A 20,435-nucleotide genomic window follows, 5' to 3' on the forward strand; every position below is an offset into this window, starting at 1 on the left:
AACATATGCAAACAAGAATGTGTCCATAGTACATGAATGCCCCACTCACACAATTATTTTCTATGTTCATTGGACCGTGAAATTGGGGTCAAATCTTTAATTTGGAATTAAAATTAGAAAGATCATATCATAGGGAACATGTGTACTAAGTTTCAAGTTGATGTAACTTTAACTTCATCAAAAACTACCTTGACCAAAAACTTTAACCTGAACTTCGCACTATCATTTTCTATGTTCAGTGGACCATGAAATTGGGGTCAAAACTATAATTTGGCAGTAAAATTAGAAAGATCATATCATGGGGAACATGTGTACTAAGTTTCAATTTGATTGGACTTCAACTTCTTCAAAAACTACCTTGACCAAAAACTTTAACCTGAAGCGAACGGACGCACAGACGGACGAACGAACGAACAAACCGAGGCACAGACCAGAAAACATAATGCCCCTCTACTATTGTAGGTGGGGCATAAAAAACTTTAGGAATATACCAAAGGGTAATCTTTAAAAAAAATTGAAACACATTCACACCCAAAAGATATTGATGGCTAAATTTGGTTGGGCAATGGCTGAGGGATTCCAAAGATGAATTAAAAAAAAATATGCTGACTAACAGATGTGTGACTTCCAGTAAACCTAAGCCAAAAGTCATATGAACTTTAAAATCATCAAAACTACATAAACACCAACCTTTTTTCAATTAGTTTGTTGTCTCATTATAACCTATTTCCTCTTTCTATGTCTCTATGATGCATTTCTATGTTATTAGAATACTGCAAAGGACCATTTCTATCAGAAGGTCTTACACCAGTTTTTGCCATTTTTTGTATTTTCTTGTTGAAAGCACGACCTAGTGTACCAGCTCCTGGAATTTCATCATATATTGACTCTTCATCATCTGCAGCATTTCTTGGATTGTATGTGCCACGTAATCCTATATTTCCAGCACTCCGTTCAGCCCCCTCAACATGGGAGTTAAGATTACGATCATTTATTTTTTCCATGAAGTCTGAAAATACTGGTGTATTGTGACCAAATTTCCTTACAGGTTCACTATTTATCCTGTTGTGATCTTGATTACCTCTGCCCCTTTGGCGTAAATTATTAAGTTTAACACCAGATTCTTCACTATTAAGAACTTCTCTTTGTGTGCGAGCTAATATTGTCTTAGCCACTCTTTTGAAGTTACCATCCCTAACAGTTTCTCCGAGACGTGTTCTGGTGCTACCTATATTTCCTACTCTAGTGTTTCTCAAAGACTTTCCAATACCAGGATTTCTAATACTTTCTCTAAGATTCTCTGAAACACCTTGTGTTGCATTATTTTCTATTTTCATTCTCAACACATCTGCTCTTTCTTTGTCACGAGAATTTTCATCTTCCTCATCACTCGGATAGTCAGGCATTGGCTCACCAACGATTTCTTCACAAAGACGAATCATATCTCTTGCATTTCTTTGTTTATTTTTACTGTCATGAACCTGTTCACTCATATCTTTCTTAAATGGATTTGGAATTTCTGTAATGGCAATAAGATGCATGAATGTGCCCCATCTATGCACTATCATTCCAATAAACTGGATCACAAGTATTACAACAAAGAATACAACAAACATTAATCCAAGAGCGTCAATCTTTATGTTGTCTTCATCAACATCGGTTGCACCTGTCTGTAATAAAAACAATATACAGGTATACATATAGTGTCAATGATACAACAGTTCAAATAAAAATAGTTTGATTCCAGCTTGATTCCATTTTCAGTTCTAAGGTAGCAATAAAGAGGGTCGTAATGGGGGTACCTTTATGATGAATAACGGTAAAAATTCTAGCCAAATAACGTTAACGTAATTTTTGGTGTATGATGATAACATGTTCACTTTATTTTTAGACAATAAAAACATCGACTGATTTTGACAAATCACAGTATTTTTTTTTCCAAAAATGGGGGTAATGATAATTATTTGAGAACTCTGACGAATCAAGATAAGGATATTTTGACGAATCACGGTAAAGTCTTAACCAATTTGACACTAACAACTGTTGCCTTACGTTAAAGGGCATTACAACCTGTTAGGAAAAATACTAAAATTTGCCCCCATCAATTTTTCCATCCCCTTTGAATTGCTTTCTTGCAATTATTAGCTACTGTTTTGGGTCATACATGTGCATATGTATGTAATAAGAATCTTCCATAGATTTAATATCCAGTATATAAAATAATATCCAGTATATATAAAATGGTAAAATATAATTCCTTTTGGGTGTTATTTCCATGGCACCAATCTACATCTTTTTGCTATAAAAGAGGGACGAAAAATACTCGAAGGGAGAGTCAAACTCTTAGATAGAAAATAAACTAACAACACCATGGCTAAAAATAAAAAGACAAACAGACAAATTATAGTACAGTAGACACAACATAAAAAACTAAAGACTAAGCAACAGGAACCCCACCTAAAACTTGGGGTGATCTCAGGTGCTCCGGAAGGGTCTGCAGATCCTACTCCATATAAAATATTGCAAAAAGGGGAGAAAAGATGTCACATATTTCCCAAAAATTTGGCTTAAAGAAGAATTATTTCAATTGCTTACAGTAAAACCTTTTCTAAAACTGTTTGCATATGTCTTTTAGTAAGTCGTCATTCATCTCATTTTTTGATAAAATTGTGTCAAAAACTTCATGTAGAAAATAAGTGTTTGTAAACATTACACTAATTTCTGGACCGATGGCCAGTCTAACTATGAATATATGTAGAGTCAAACAGAAAATAGCCCGTAAAACATGTAAAAAATAGTCTTGATGTTCTTATAAACCATCTTTGAAGGCTAAATTAGCACTCAACTGTCTAAAAATGGATTTTATTACCTTTTATATAGATATATCTTAAGAGTGAATCATTGTTAATTAAAGTGTCTGCTTTCTAACCAATATAACATTCTATACATTTTTCTTATAAATTTGGTACACACTAGAAATGTTGTTTTTTTGCATCCAAGCAGAAGAGCGATAAACAAAATGGCTGAAATGGACATTTTGTTTATATAGATTAGACCGTTGGTTTTCCCGTTTGAATGGTTTTACACTAGTTATTTTGGGGCCCTTTATAGCTTGTTGTTCGGTGTGAGCCAAGGCTCCGTGTTGAAGGCCATACTTTAACCTATAATGGTTTAATTTTTGAATTGTTGTTTGGATGGAGAGTTGTCTCATTGGCACTCACACCACATCTTCCTATATCTATGGTACCTAAACCAAAGCTGATTTAAAGTTTTTTTGCAGTTATATAGAATAGTCTGTTAAGATAAATTAGTATGTCAATTAATCAATATTATGATATTTGGTGACAAAAAAGAGGGATCAATACTAAGGTTGAAATGAAGAACTGTTAGCGTAAGTCAAAAGAAGAAAAAAAACCAGACAAACAACAGCTCTTAGAATTTATATATATTTTATGAATTGAATAATAATGAAATCAAATTTAAGAGATAACTGTATTGTATTTTAAGCTTGTCCTTCGTGAAACATAGATTTTACTGTCGCAAATTGAGTTTACCTAGCGACACAGAGTGGAGATAGGTAAAGGGATATTTGCCGCAGTAAAATCAAGATTTATGGAGTCCAAGCTAAAAATACAATGCTTATGCCACATATTAAAATAAATGTCATTTGTTTGATAAATATTTTGGCTTAAAATGGCATCAATGAAAAAGTGAGCAACTCGTAGTTTTACTTTTCGTATGTTCAGAATGGTTTCAATATAGACAAAAAGAACATTTTGAGGCTCAAAATGTCACTATCTTGGTTTTTTTTTGAGAAATTACATAACCCAACCAGATGCTCCACAGGGCGCAGCTTTATACGACTGCAGAGGTTGAACCCTGAACGGTTGGGGCAAGTATGGACACAACATTCAAGCTGGATTCAGCTCTAAATTTGGATTGTGATTAAATAGTTGACACAGCATAGGTTTCTGACACAGAATGAATGTGGTCTAATGAACTTAAAAAAATTTGTTTGCCTTTGAGCAATCCACTATACTGTTGAATATTAACCCTCTCAAAAAAATGTTTGAAGAAATTTTCTTTTTATCTATGAAATCTGAAATGAGAAAAATTGACCCCCCCCCCCATTTTTTTTCACACCCCCCTTTCCCTTATACCAAACCTGATCTCAATTCAAATTTCTAATGGAGTTTGCAGCAATAACTGCTCATTTAAATACATCATAAAATATTAAAATGTAAAAAAAGTGCTTGTTATCACTGGATGGTAAAGATTGTTTTAATTTATCAGTTGGTAGTAAAAGTGAAAATACATTGTATATTGTATAAAACAATGATTTAAGTTGATTCAACTACTATTCTGGACAAAGAAAGATAACTCCAATTGAAAATTTCTTGCTATTGCACAATACTGTGCAATTGAAGATTTCTTGCTATTGAACAATACTGTGCAATTGAAAATTTCTTGCTATTACACAATACTGTACAATTGAAGATTGCTTGCTATTGCTGAATACTGTGCAATTGAAAATTTCTTGCTATTGCACAATACTTAATATAATAATTGTGAATCCTGATTTGGACCAACTTGAAAACTGGGCCAATAATAAAAAATCTAAGTAAAATTGAGAATGGAAATAGGGAATGTGTCAAAGAGACAACAACCAGACCAAATAAAAAAACAACAGCAGAAGGTCACCAACAGGTCTTCAATGTAGCGAAAAATTCCCGTACCTGGAGGAATCCTTCAGCTGGCCCCTGAACAAATATATACTAGTTCAGTGATAATAAACGCCATACTAATTTCCGAATTGTACACAAGAAACTAAAATTAAAATAATACAAGACTAACAAAGGCCAGAGGCTCCTGACTTGGGACAGGCGCAAAAATACGGCGGGGTTAAACATGTTTGTGAGATATCAACCCTCCCCCTATACCTCTAGCCAATGTAGAAAAGTAAATGCATAACAATACGCACATTAAAATTCAGTTCAAGAGAAGTCCGAGTCTGATGTCAGAAGATGTAACCAAAGAAAATAAACAAAATGACAATAATACATAAATAACAACAGACTACTAGCAGTTAACTGACATGCTAGCTCCAGACATCAATTAAACTGACTGAAAGATTATGATTTCATCATTTGAACATCAGGCACAATCCTTCCCGTTAGGGGTTTAGTATCATACCGTCATAACATATATGAGAAGAACATAACCTGTGTCATGCCAACAACTGTTTTTAGAATAAATGTGTTAACATTCAGCATATCAAGGAAGCCCAAGAATTTAATTTTTGTTAAAATCAAACTTAGTTTAATTTTGGACCCTTTGGACCTTAATGTAGACCAATTTGAAAACAGGACAAAAAATTAAGAATCTACATACACAGTTAGATTTGGCATATCAAAGAACCTCAATTATTCAATTTTTGATGAAATCAAAAACAAAGTTTAATTTTGGACCCTGATTTGGACCAACTTGAAAACTGGGTCAATAATAAAAAATCTAAGTACATTTTTAGATTCGGCATATCAAAGAACCCCAATTATTCAATTTTTGATGAAATCAAACAAAAAAAAAGTTTAGTTTTGGACCCTTTGTGCCCCTTATTCCCAAACTGTTGGGACCAAAACTCCTAAAATCAATCCCAACCTTCCTTTTATGGTCATAAACCTTGTGTTTAAATTTCATAGATTTCTATTTACTTATACTAAAGTTATGGTGCGAAAACCAAGAAAAATGCTTATTTGGGCCCTTTTTGGCCCCTAATTCCTAAACTGTTGGTATCTCAACTCCCATAAACATGAAATTTATTATAAATTTTAAACACAAGTAATCAAGCAAATTCCATAATTAAAAATAATTCCAAGTTCAAATATTAGCCTGTTTTGGCCCCTAATTCCTAAACAGTTAGAACCAAAACTCCCAAAATCAAACCCAACCTGCCTTTTGTGGTCATAAACCTTGTGTCAAAATTTCATAGATTTCTATTTACTTAAACTAAAGTTATAATGCGAAAACCAAGAAAATGCTTATTTGGGCCCTTTTTGGCCCCTTATTCCTAAACTGTTGGGATCTCAACTCCCAAAATCAATCCCAACCTTCCTTTTATTTTCATAAACCTTGTGTTTAAATTTCATTGATTTCTAATCACTTATACTAAAGTTATTGTGCAAAGAATAATGCTTATTTGGGCCCTTTTTTGGCCCCTAATTCATAAACAGTTAGAACCAGAACTCCCAAAATCAAACCCAACCTTCCTTTTTTGGTCATAAACCTTGTGTTTAAATTTCATAGATTTCTATTCACTCAAACTAAAGTTATAGTGTGAAAACCAAAAGTATTCGGAGGACGACGACGCAGACGACGATGCCACCAACGTAATATCAATATACGACCAAAAATTTTTAATTTTTCCGATCGTATAAAAAAATCAGATTTCAAAATGGTGGCTGTCTTAGTTACAGACTGGTAGAACGTGGAATCTAACCCCTCAAAATATTTGTCAACGTCCAATGAAAATTATGGTTTCAAACTTTAGAATAGAAGTTTGTCTTTCAATTTAAAGAGCATGGATAAGGTAAAAACAAACTTTTGAAAACTTATACCTTTGAACTTTAACAGACCCATTGTATTTTCAAAGATTAAATGTCTGATTAACAATGGCAACTATACATACAGCAGAAGGAAATGTTATAACTGCTGGCTTCCTCAACTGGAACATGAAGTTGATTGCTACCCAGATTAGGTTAATAAAGGCAAACCCTGCTGCAACATTGTTCCGTAGTTCAGCAAGTTCCTTGGCAACTTTCTTCTGTTCATCTTTGTCAGCTTCCAATGGCTCCAGATATCTAAAAGTAAAAAAAAAACAAGAGGCTCTGAATCGCTCACCTTTATTTTTTTGCTTAAATCTTTCATCAATTATTATTTTTGCTTTTCAATATATATTAATGAGTGGGTTAAAAATGGCATTTAACTGTTCTTTATATCCTTCATATTGACTTTAAAAGCAAACCAGATGCTCTGCAGGGCGCAGCTTCATATGACCGCAGAGGTTGAACCCCGAACGGTTGGGGCAAGTATGGACACAACATTCAAGCTGGATTCAGCTCTAAATTTGGATTTTGATTAAATAGTTGACACAGCATAGGTTTCAGACACAGAATGAATGTGGTCTTATGACTTTAATTTTTTTGTTTTGCCTTTGAGCAATTCACTATGCTGTTGAATATTAATCCTCTCAAAAAAATGTTTGAAGAAATTTTCTTTGTATTTATGAAATTTCAAATGAGAAAAATTGAACCCCAAATTTTTTTTTCACATCCCCCTTTCCTTTATTCCAAAACCAATCTCAATTCAAAATTCTAATGGAGTTTGCAACAAAAATTACTCATTTAAATACATCATAAAATATTAAAATGTAAAAAAAGTGCTTGTTATCACTGAATGGTAAAGATTGTTTTAATTTATCATTTGGTAGTAAAAGTAAATATACATTGTATACATATTGTATAAAACAAGGATTTAAGTTGATTCAACTTCTATTCTGGACAAAGAAAGATAACTCCAATTGAAATTTCTTGCTAGATATTTCTTGCTATTGTGCAATACTGTGCAATTGAAAATACTTGCTATTGCACAATACTGTGCAATGGAAGATTTCTTGCTATTGCGCAATACTGTGCAATTGAAAATTTCTTGCTATTGCACAATACTTTGCAATTGAAGATTTCTTGTTATTGCTGAGTACTGTGCAATTGAAAATTTCTTGCAATTGCACAATACTTAATATAATAATTTTGGATCCTGATTTGGACCAACTTGAAAACTGGCCCCATAATAAAAAATCAAAATACATTTTTAGATTCGGCATATCAAAGAACCCCAAGGATTCAATTTTTGTCAAAATCAAACTAAGTTTGATTTTAGACCCTTTGGACCTTAATGTAGACCAATTTGAAAACGGGACCAAAAATTAAGAGTTAGATTCGGCAAATCATAGAACCCCAATTATTCAATTTTTTATGAAATCCAACAAAGTTTAAATTTGGACCCTTTGGGCCCCTTATTCCTAAACTGTTGGGACCAAAACTCCTAAAACCAATACCAACCTTCTTTTAAAGTCATAAACCTTGTGTTTAAATTTCATAGATTTCTATTTACTTATACTAAAGTTATGGTGCAAAAACCAAGAAAAATACTAATTTGGGCCACTTTTTGGCCCCTAATTCCTAAACTGTTGGGACCTCATCTCCCAAAATCTATACCAACCAACTTTTGTGGTCATAAACCTTGTGTTAAAATTTCATAGATTTCTATTCACTTTTACTAAAGTTATTGTGCAATAACCAAGAATAATGCTTATTTGGGCCTTTTTTTTGGCCCCTAATTCTTAAACTGAAAGAACCAAAACTCCCAAAATCAATCCCAACCTTCCTGTTGTGGTCATAAACCTTGTGTCAAAATTTCATAGAGTTCTATTTACTTAAACTAAAGTTGTTGTGCGAAAACCAAGAAAATGCTAATTTGGGCCCTTTTTGGCCCCTAATTCCTAAAATGTTGGGATCAAAACTACCAAAATCAATCCCAACCTTTCTTTTGTGGTCATAAACCTTGTGTTAAAATTTCATAGATTTCTATTCACTTTTACTAAAGTTAGAGTGCGAAAACTAAAAGTATTTGGCTGCCGCTGACGACGACAACAAGGCCAACGTGATAGCAATATACGACGAAAAATTGAAAGCGGTCATATAAAAAAATGCATTTCCCATTTTAGTCATAGTGGCCATGTTTCTTGATATATTCAAGGAAATGAAATACAAAATGTTTACTAGATACTCTGTTAACTCAGATAATTCAGCCCAAGTTTGCCTGGAATTGATTTTACAGTTTCAAATGAGAATATCTTTTAAAGTAAACAAACTAGATGCACAATTTGTGAAAAAATGTCTTTAATATGCCATTACTCCTTAAGGGTTCAATTGACAATTTTAATCATGAACTTATTTGTAGATCTTACTTTGCTAAACATTTTTGCTGTTTACAGTTTATCTGTATCTACAATATACTGAACGATTTTAGAAACACAACACTAGATTATTTTTGTGTTATTTTGAGCGAATGTGTCAACGTCAAAAGCGATGACTGCCTGTTACTAATGCCAAAATGATTGACAGAAAGGTCAACAAATTCTGTCTGACATTTTTGGGGTTCTGTTTTACACCTTCTGATTTTGCATTTGTTCAACCCATTAATTGGTTTTGGCAATTATGCGGTTGGAACTTGAGGGCTTTACAGGTTTTCCTTCAGTCAATTATTTGGCAATGCAGTTCATGGGAAACATTTATGGCATGAATCTGTACTCAATGGCACTCTGCAATTTGGTTAGCAGTTGATGTTGTGGCCGTAAACATGATTGGCAAATGACGTTGCATAATCAAATTCTGTTGATGTTTCATTGTCACTACACGTTGATCTGTTCATTAATGGCTAGCAACAAATCTTGACTACTTGTATCGTTGTCGGAAGGACAGTAGAACAAGTTTCTGAAGTCATACGGTATGGTTGCAGCACATTTATGTTTTTATGTTTGCAGTATTCTTAAGGGCTAATTCAGTTCTTTGTTTTTTTTATTTCTCAGACTTGGCAAAATGGAGATGCAACCACAGGCACTTGTCTCAAATTTTTTTTTCCCTATATACCTTAATACCTTAATATAACAAGGTATATAGGAAATTTTTTTTTGAGACCAAGTGTCTGTGGATGCAACATTTAAAAAAAATAAGTAAGGCAAAGGATTGAAAGAACTGTTTCACAAAGCAAAAAACTGAAACAATCTTTCATGGGACCAAAATTTCGCTTTAAGAAATTCTTGAGACTCCAAAATTTTGGTATGTTCAATAACCACAGGTAAGTCAGATTTTGATTTTTTGTAAAGAGAAAGAAGCATGATAAGCATGAAAAGTAGTTGTAAGAGAATCAAAAAAGATTTGGTAAAAAAAAAAAAAATGAGTGTTGCGTTTCTAAAGTCGTTCAGTATAATATTCATTAACAATACTGTTTTAGTGTCTTTAAATATCAGCTGTATTTCTACAAGGCTATAAAACAAGGTGTATGTGAGCTTTTAGCGAGCTATATAAACCTGTTTCGAGCCGAGTTTTTAGCAGAAAGAGTCATTTCTATTTTCATTTAGTTTTTAGCTGAGAAAAATTTCCAATCGATCTTAATTCTTATTGGGATTTTAGGTTGATAAAGTTGATCATTCTTGAAAACAAGAGATTTTAGAAAATATAAATTTCTTTTTAATTTTCATTTATTTCGATGTTTTTCTTCAGCCTGTACAAGAGAAAATACCCAATCAAATTAACACTGATTGAGTAGTTATGAGTTAATTATGATAAACAAATATGTAACACATAAACAAATGACAAACACTGAATTACAGGCTCCTGACTTGGGATAGACACATGTATACAGAATGCGGTGGGGTTCAACATGTTAGTGGTATCCCAACTCTCCCCTAACCTGGGCCAGTGAGAAAAAAAATGTGACTCAGTAAAAAAACACTACCCCCCAAAAAACTTACTTTTCGATAAAACTATGCCAGAAATCTAATTCCTCTTTATTCATCTGCATTGTGTCTCCAACTTGAAATTCTTTAAGCTCTAACCATTTGGGATTTTTGAGATCATTTCTCAATTTCTTCTCTTTTTGATAAATATATTCATCTTCTTTTGTTCGTTTTTCTTTCTCTTCTTCATCTGAGTCGGAATCTGACCTACCTCCGGCAAATGTGACTGATTTTCTTTGTTTTGGAGGCTTTATTTCATCCACTTTAACTTCTTCTAGTACAGCTCCACTTTTACCTTGTAACTTCATAAACATTTCCATATTTTTGTTCATCTGTTCTAAAAGAACAACACTTTTGTCTTCCTTTCTGGTCATGTCCATCAATCCTTTTAGATCTTGTAACTGAAACTTTGGCATGAATCTACTAAACCAACCCTGTTTCTTCTTTTCTTCTTTTTCTATCCTTTTTTTCTCTTCTTCCTCTTTCTCAGCCTTTGTTTTCTTTTTGGGAACTTCTCTGGTTCCCCAAGAAACTATGTTCATGTTAACCAGAGAGTAAATGACAAGAAGTAAAAACCCACTGGGCACACACAGGAAGTAGAGAGCTCCGTATATGATACAGCTGAATTCCCAGGGATGTAAGACAGCAGCAAACAAGAAAATGAAAACCATTGCGCATAAAAAGATGACACTAGGATGAAACGGACTTTCCCTGACAGCTGTAATTATACAACCAACAAATACCACCATCATTATAAAGGAATATACGGCACTTAAGATTTCTGCTACCATGATCTGGTATTTGGTTTTCACTGTGAAGCAAAGTATGGTGTAAACAAATGCTGGTGTAAGGGCTATGGCATAGGATGTCAGAAGGTCCAATTTAAACACAGTTAAATAGGACCCAGCAATCATCATTATAACAGTGGAAGGTCCAATTAAAGTTGACACCATTAATGCAGCTGAAAGATAATACATTATACAATTACTGTCATTATTATACACCTCCTAAACACCTTGAACAAATAAATGTACTTGTAGAACAAAGTGTTGGAACTGTAGCTCTTTTATTCCTTATGATATTTTTTGTCAATTTGAGGAACCATGTGGATAAGCTAATGATACCTTAATTTAATTACATTGACTAAAATCTATTACTGTAGAAATTGTACTGGTTTCACACTAAGTTGACTAACTCAGTCAAAATCATAGTTTAAGGTATAATCTTAAAAAGTTCATATGATAATGAACATGTGTTTATACATTACATGCCTTGTCTCATATATAATCTTACTGGTTTAATTCTATCCTTTAGTTTTCTTTTTAACTTCTAACTTAATTGTGAAATTATTGAAAAAATCAAATACTTATATATATAAGAAAAAAATTGTCAATTGACAGTATCTTGTTTTATGTATTTTTAACAATGCCATATAAGTGGTAGTTTAAGCTAGCCATAAAATCAGGTTCAACACACCATTTTTTTTTAAATGTCCTGTACCAAGTCAGGAATATGGCAGGTGTTATCTAAGTCTGTTTCTATGTATGTTGGCATAATAGCAGTTCAGTGTTTTATGTTGTTTCATTGTTTTCCTCTTATAGTTAATGTGTTTCCCTCAGTTTTGGTTTGTAACCCAGATTTGTTTTTTACTTAATCCATTTATGACTATTGAACAGGAGTATACTACTGTTGCCTTTATTAAACATACAAACCTTGATAAAACATGTATAGCCAACTGATGTTGTTGTTTATAGACACTGTATTACTTGCATCAGCCAGCAAGTCCATAATATTAGCAATGGTTGAAGGCATCCACCGTCTACGTTGGTTAAAGAATTCACCAAATCCTTCGGGTGCATAAGTAAAGGCATCTGAAGCAGCAGCATAATCCACTCTATATCCCTGTTGTAACAGTAAAGTACAAAGCCATCTGTCTTCACCTTAATTAAAAAGATAAAAAAAAGTAAGTTTTCATAAACAATTTACAAATTAAGAAATCGAATACCGTAAACCAACATATTTTCATAGATAGATTACTCAGCTCTTTTCAGTTGTAATGGTAAAGAGATTATCCAGGCTGATGTGTGTTTTAACAGATATGAAGTTCCATACCTTGATCATACATAAGATGATGTGAAGCCTCTGTTGGTTTGATGGTATACTTTCTCATGATATTGTCATCCATAAGTGCAGAACCTCTGAACAAACTAAAGCATCCAGGACTACACAGCACACAGCCTAGGACATGCTCTGTTGATTTCTGTAACCAATGAGCAACAGCATACTCAAACTTTTGGTACCATACCATGGGGCCTGAAGAAAAAATGTATTCAATAATAAAATAATGGTACTTTACCCAACAGCCTAAATTCTAAATAAATGGAGAATGTGTCCATGTGACGCACCTGCTTGCATATAGAGTTATAAAGGGACATAACTATAGAACTGTACAAGTGACACCACCTAAACACCAACTTGATTTATGTGTAATGGTATTAAGCATTATATATATATAAGTTTTATGACATTTGGTTGAGGCAAACTAAAGCCAATGAGACTGGAAGAGAAAGGAAACTAATTTTTGGACATACATATGTACAGATTTAAAGAGGTAGACAAGGGTAACACTTAATGCTCCCTCTGCCGCATCTTGAGCATAAAAACGAATGCAGGTCTGTTGTACTATAACTCTCATATTTTCATAAGGAAACATACTACATACTTTCAAGGGCATGCAGCAATAACCTTGTATTAGTTGCCAGATTGTATGGTTGTTTATTAATCAAAATTGAGAATAGGGAATGTGTCAACAACAAAACCCAATCAAAGGGTGAAAATGGACCAATGGGTCATCAACACACTGAAAAATCCCAAACCCAGAGGCAGGATCTGCTAGCCCTAAACACAAATGTGAACTAGTTCACAATATTTGGCATCAGGTTTTGCTAAAATAACAAGCAGGGGCCATTTTCACAGAAAAAATCTTAGAAAGAATATAATTCAACATATGTTACAATGAATTTTTCATGACTACTGTAATAACAATTTTTTCTTGTTAGATTTTGTATGAAATGAGTCACACATCTATATGATGTTGTTATTGATTCTCATGATTTATATTGGTTATGTGCTTTTCATCCAAAAGACTGATGTAAGTAGTCCAGAAAATTATCTATGTCACTTAAATTTATAAACCTGAGTAAATAATATGGAGGTATCCAATATGGTGAAAATCTTAATACAGCAGTCACCACACAAAGTTAAATTATTGTTGACTAGTAACCTTTTCCTATAGGATGAATACGTCCACATGCAGCACCCAGTTCTTCATTTTTCTGCATTCTATCCACCAGTAGTCTGACAGCTTTAGGTGTAAAATCCACATCTCCATCTAGGGCAAGGATAAAGGTATTCTCTGCCTGAATGGAAGGTTCATATTTATTACACAAACTTTCATCATCAATTTGATTAATATAACAATTTGACAGGATAAAACTGATGACTCATAGTAAAACTTGTATCGCATTCAATATAACATTACTTCTGAGCTTCCCATTGGTCTAAACATTACACTAAATCCCATACAACTATACTGATGAGTCAGCACCTAATAAAAAACGAATTTTCAACAAGTCACATTCTGCTAATGTCAAAATCCAATAAATTCTTGTTTCAAATAGTACTGAATCATTCTTTAAGACGTTTCTGTCAATGGCCTTCTTCAGTTTCTTTATTTTCCATCTTTACTACATGGTAGACCTTTTACCTTCACAATCATTAAGATGTTATAACATTATGTTTCATGGACCATTACATTTTTTTTTAAATTTCAAAAGATTTAATTTGGTCATTAAGTGATACTTTCATTGCCATCTGAAAACCAAAGTTGTGACAGATTGACTTATGGGCAGACAAATGCATCACTTTATAAACACTCCCTCTGCTTTCTTTTAGGTAGAGTATAATAAAGATCCTCCAAAAATCTTTAAGGACCTCTAGAAAGAAACAAGAGGCTCTCAAGAGCCTGAATCGCTCACCTGAATTTTTTTGGTTTAATCTCTCATCAATGATTATTTTGGCTTTTCAATTTATTTAAATGTTCTTTGAATCGTCCTATTTTCTTCAAAAGCAAAAAAAAAACATGTTCTCCTATGTTCTATTTTAGCCATAGGAGCTATGTTTCTTGACATACAAGGAAATGAAATATAAAATTTATACTAGATACTCTGAAACTCTGAAACTCATTTAGCCTAAGTTTGGCTGAAATTGATACAGCAGTTTCAAAAGAGAAGATTTTTTAAAGTAAGTCAACATGATGAACAAATTGTGAAAAAAGTCTTTAAAGGGCAATAACTCCTTAAGAGGTCAATTGACAATTTTGGTCAAATTGACTTATTAGTAGATCTTACTTTGCTGATCATTTTTGCTGTTTACAGTTTATCTTTATCTATAATAATATTCAAGATAATGACCAAAAACTGCAAAATTTCCTTAAAATTACCAATTAAGTGGCAGCAACCCAACAATTGGATGTTTGATTCATCTGAAAATTTCAGGGCTCATAGATATTGACCTAATGAACATTTTTACTCCTTGTCAGATTTGCTCTTAATGCTTTCGTTTTTGAGATATAAGCCAAAAACTGCATTTGACCCCTATGTTCTATTTTAAGTAACGGCGGCCATGTTTTTTGACATATCAAAAATCAAAGCACACACTTTGTGCAGGATAATCTAAGGAACAACCATGCTAAGTTTTAACCAAATCCATTCAGTAGTTTCAGAGGAGAAGATTTTTTTCAAGTTAGCAAATATGATGAACAAATTGTGAAAAATTGTCATTAAAGGACAATAACCCCTTAAGGGGTCAATTGACAATTTTGGTCATATTAACTTATTTGTAGATCTTACTTTGCTGATCTTTTTTGCTGTTTACAGTTTATCTTTATCTATAATAATATTCAAGATAATGACCAAAAACTGCAAAATTTCCTTAAAATTACCAATTAAGTGGCAGCAACCCACCAATGGTTTGTTTGATTCATCTGAAAATGTCAGGGCTGATAGATCTTGACATAATGAACATTTTTACTCATGTCAGATTTGCTCTAAATGCTTTCGTTTTTGAGATATAAGCCAAAAACTGCATTTGACCCCTATGTTCTATTTTAAGTAACGGCGGCCATGTTTTTTGACGGATCAAAAATCAAAGCACACACTTTGTGCAGGATACTCTAAGGAACAATCATGCTAAGTTTTAACCAAATCCATTCTGTAGTTTCAGAGGAGAAGATTTTTTAAAGTTAGCAAATATGATGAACAAATTGTGAAAAATTGTCATTAAAGGACAATAACCCCTTAAGGGGTCAATTGACAATTTTGGTCATATTAACTTATTTGTAGATCTTACTTTGCTGATCTTTTTTGCTGTTTACAGTTTATCTTTATCTATAATAATATTCAAGATAATGACCAAAAACTGCAAAATTTCCTTAAAATTACCAATTAAGTGGCAGCAACCCAACAATGGTTTGTTTGATTCATCTGAAAATTTCAGGGCTGATAGATCATGACCTAATGAACATTTTTACTCCATGTCAGATTTGCTCTAAATGCTTTCGTTTTTGAGATATAAGCCAAAAACTGCATTTGACCCCTATGTTCTATTTTAAGTAACGGCGGCCATGTTTTTTGACGGATCAAAAATCGAAGCGCACATTTTGTGCAGGATATACTAAGGAACAATCATGTTAAGTTTCATTCAAATCCATTCAGTAGTTTCAGAGTAGAAGATGTTTGAAAAATTGTTAACGACGACAGACGACGACAACGACGACGACGACGGACGCCAAGTGATGAGAAAAGCTCACATGGCCTTTTAGGCCAGGTGAGCTAAAAAATAGAATTGCCTTCAATTCAGGACCTCCCAAATTCAATTTCAGATTTATATTCATGGAATATTACTATATAACTTTTTAAGGACATAAGCTTGTACTCATATAATTAACTGGAATAGATAATATTTATCAAATTTTTCAGTCATTTTAAATACAGTTAACTCTCGTTGTCTCGAACTCGGTTGACTCGAAATTTCGGATGAGTCGAAGTTTTCACGTGGTCCCGAACTTTGTTCCATATAAATGTATGTAATTCGACTCCTGATGAGTCGAAATTGGATGTGTCGAAATTTCGGTTGAGTCGAACTAAATTTACGATCCCAAGGTTAACAAAACCATTCAAAATTCATTATTTATCTCGAACTAATACACATATGTCAAAACATGACCTCCGGCATTTAAATGGATTGAAGAGTTAATCTGACAATACACGTGTAATTAAATTTCCAGTCACTGACCACTGTATTGATTTATGACATGCTGTTTCCACGAGTGTTTACCCAAAATTATCTTATATAGAATTTTTAAAAATAATGAGTGATATATTGTTTATGTTCATGAAAAAGTATTTAAAATGTTTACAAAACAATTAATTGTGATTAACACTAATGAGCTTGGGTGTGTATAAAGTAAGGATTATGACTTCCGTTGATGATCACCTAAAAATTACTCAATCGGCGTCTTTAATCTTGTTGTATTTTCTTTTATTAAAAGAAAGAGTGAGATAAAACAAAATGAAGAGGAATTTAAATTTTTTAAAGTCTTTTGTATCCGAGAATAAACAATTTTGTCAACTTTAAACGACCTGAATAACGAAACTATCGATTGGAAATTACTCTCTCGGATAAAAGCCATAGGAAACAATTGTAACTGAAACAATTGAATAAGTAAAACAATGTTTTTATAATAACGAAAGACCATGACATACAAATACATCGATCTGATGACAGAATATCGATCCCCTTCCCATATTCACCCTGATTTATTTTAGCTTTACCATGCTAGGCAAGAGTTGTGTCCCTTGTTCAGTCAAACTTCCGGTTTTCGTTTGAGTCGAACTATGTGTATCTCGAAATATTTCTCCGGTCCGGCTGACTTCGAGATAACGAGAGTCGACTGTATGGTTAAAACAATTATATCCTTACCCTATACAACACTTCATCGTCTAGTATATTGAAGATCTGACTCTTGCCAACTCTGCCAGGTGCATTATTGTAATCCCATGTGGCTAATTCACTGATTTTATTATCTGCTAAGGCACCAAGTACCCTTTCTTGACACTCTTTAATAATACGATATCCCAGCAAATAGTACATATACATCACCTACAATAACAAGAAACTTTATATCTTATCTTTAATAATACAATATATCAGTCTCTTCAGTGATGCTGGAGGCCAAAATATTTGAAAATACAAAGCTTATTAAGGTAGATAGGGTGTCTTCCTCCATCTTGGATTTTGAAATACCAGAAACCAAGGTCTAGACCTTTGATAAAATGAGCAATTTTTGAGAGTAGTAGGTAATTCATGTGTAAGAATTTTCATTATAATATAGAAAATGTCTGTTTTATCATTTTTATAGTTGTATTTTACAAAAACATGATTTCTTTTTATTTGATTCAACTTTTTCCAACTTTCCCAAATAAGGGGAGGCAACTCAAATACAAGGGCAGATAATTCAGATGGTGCTACTTTTTCAATAGAATGTGTTAGGAATTTACCCAATTTATAATGTAGCAAGAAAACGAGTCCGGTTACCGCGTTTTTCTTTTTCTTATCTGAAAGCATAATATTGGAGCTATGTTCTCATGTTTTATGGTGTAGTTCTTGTTTAATGACAATTTTGCACAACCTGTAGTGTGAAAATAAGTCCTGTGACCCATTTTTTTTATTAATGTTTTTAAACAAGCAGGATATAAACTACATTTGGCAAATTATCAAAAAATCTACGGATTATAATTTAGACATCCCATCTACCTTAAAAGGATGGAGTAGCATCTTATGTGCTTAATTTTATTTACCAACTAGACAATTTGAAGTGATGCCCCAAAACTCCACTCAGAAGTTACTGTATTATAACAAAGTCAATGTTAAGACTTTCTTCCAGATATTATTCTGTCTGGGAGACACAAATAATGCCCCCGCAGATGCAAGGTTTTATTTTAAAATACACAAAGTTGAGCATGGGAGCAGACCTCTTATAAAAGTAAAGGGTGAAAAAAGGACAAAGTTCAACTATCTCCCAAAAGAGCAACAATTATCAAAAATCAAATCCCTGACCACATGAACTTCTCCAATATATGTGCAAACAGAAAGCAAAAAGAAAACTTCCTAGGATTCAAACTGTCAGAAAAGATATGGCGAATAACTATATACACATAATGGGACGGACGGATGGAAGGGTGGACGGACAGGGGTAAAACAATATGCCCCCAACTTTCAGTTGCGAGGCATAAAAACATAAATATAATCTGTAAATATCTTTATTTTACATACCTGTGACCATCTTTTCCTGTGTCTTATTTTGTTCTTATCTTTGAGATGGACATACATCATGTTTTCCCCAGGAAGATCAAAAACAAGTTGTGCACCATATGGGGAGGGGATCTTCATAGGAGTAGCCAGTTTGATCTGCTTATGATGGATAGCACTATAAAATTTGATAAAATGATACTTAAAAATTAATAAAATAATTAAGTTTGAAAAGAAAAGCAACTGTCTTCCAATAATTTTATTGTATTTAGCCATGTATAATACGCACCACCTTGTCATCCCTTCAAAATTTAGAAATGCAGTTGTTTTAACACTTTTTACTCCTAAATAACAATTGTTTAGGCTTTGCTGATACATATGGTATCTGAAATGCATTTATTTTATAAAGTAAAACAATTAAACACAAGAGTGCACACGCTGAAATGTCTCGCCTTCTTTACTTATCATTGATATGTTGATAGTCCTAAATATAAAGCTTCTATTACAACTGTCACATAAACTCAACATTAACCAAGAAAACTAAACATTGATCAATGAACCATGAAAATGAGGTCAAGGTCAGATGAACCATGTGAGGCAGACATGTACAGCTAACAATTATTCCATACAACAAATATAGTTGATCTATAGCTTATAAATTAAGAAAAACAAACCAAAACACAAATACTTTTAAAACACTTAACAATGAACCGTGAAAATGAGGTCAACTTCAAATAAAACCTGTGAGTGACATATAGATCATAAAATATTTCTTTACACCAAATATAGTTGACCTATTGCATATAGTATTAGAAAAAATAGACCAAAACTCAAAATTTTACTTTGACCACTGAACCATGAAAATGAGGTCAAGGTCAGATGACACCCGTCAGCTAAACATGTACACCTTACAATCAATCCATACACCAAATATAGTAGACCTATTGCATATAGTATAAGAAAAACAGACCAAAACACAAAAACTTAAATATAACCACAGAACCATGAAAATGAGGTCAAGGTCAGATGACACCTGCCAGTTGGACATGTACACCTTCCATACACCAAATATACTAGACCTATTGCTTATAGTATCTGAGATATGGACTTGAGCACCAAAACTTAATCTTGTTCACTGATCCATGAAATGAGGTCGAGGTCAAGTGAAAACTGTCTGACAGGCATGAGGACCTTGCAAGGTATGAACATACCAAATACAGTACTTATAATAAGAGAGAATTTAACATTACAAAAAATCTTACCTTTTTTTTCAAGTAGTCACTGAACCCTGAAAATGAGGTCAAGGACATGTGACTGACGGAAAGTTCGTAACATGAGGCATCTATATACAAAGTATGAAGCATCCAGGTTTTCCACCTTCTAAAATATAAAGCTTTTAAGAAGATAGCTAACACCACCGCCGCTGGATCACTATCCCTATGTCTAGCTTTCTGCAACAAAAGTTGCACGCTCGACAAAATTCAAGGTA

At 33.1% G+C, this 20,435-nt stretch overlaps 1 protein-coding gene across 2 annotated transcripts in view; it reads right to left on the reverse strand.

The window, feature by feature from the left end:
* The window catches only part of LOC134707080 (uncharacterized), a 76,344-nt gene that overhangs the window by 2,326 nt on the left and 53,583 nt on the right, over window positions 1–20,435 (reverse strand). For both annotated transcript variants that reach the window (XM_063566577.1, XM_063566578.1), the window contains exons 27-34: window positions 18,971–19,124; window positions 17,618–17,797; window positions 13,860–13,995; window positions 12,689–12,889; window positions 12,289–12,516; window positions 10,592–11,537; window positions 6,686–6,857; window positions 691–1,670 (exon numbers count right to left, since the gene is read on the reverse strand). In XM_063566577.1, coding sequence (XP_063422647.1) covers window positions 717–1,670; window positions 6,686–6,857; window positions 10,592–11,537; window positions 12,289–12,516; window positions 12,689–12,889; window positions 13,860–13,995; window positions 17,618–17,797; window positions 18,971–19,124 — 2,971 coding nt within the window. In that variant the 3' untranslated portion in view covers window positions 691–716. The remainder of the gene's footprint in view (window positions 1–690; window positions 1,671–6,685; window positions 6,858–10,591; window positions 11,538–12,288; window positions 12,517–12,688; window positions 12,890–13,859; window positions 13,996–17,617; window positions 17,798–18,970; window positions 19,125–20,435) is intronic.

The sequence above is a fragment of the Mytilus trossulus genome, chromosome 2 (genome assembly GCF_036588685.1).
Source record: "Mytilus trossulus isolate FHL-02 chromosome 2, PNRI_Mtr1.1.1.hap1, whole genome shotgun sequence".
Taxonomy (NCBI): Eukaryota; Metazoa; Mollusca; class Bivalvia; order Mytilida; family Mytilidae; genus Mytilus; species Mytilus trossulus.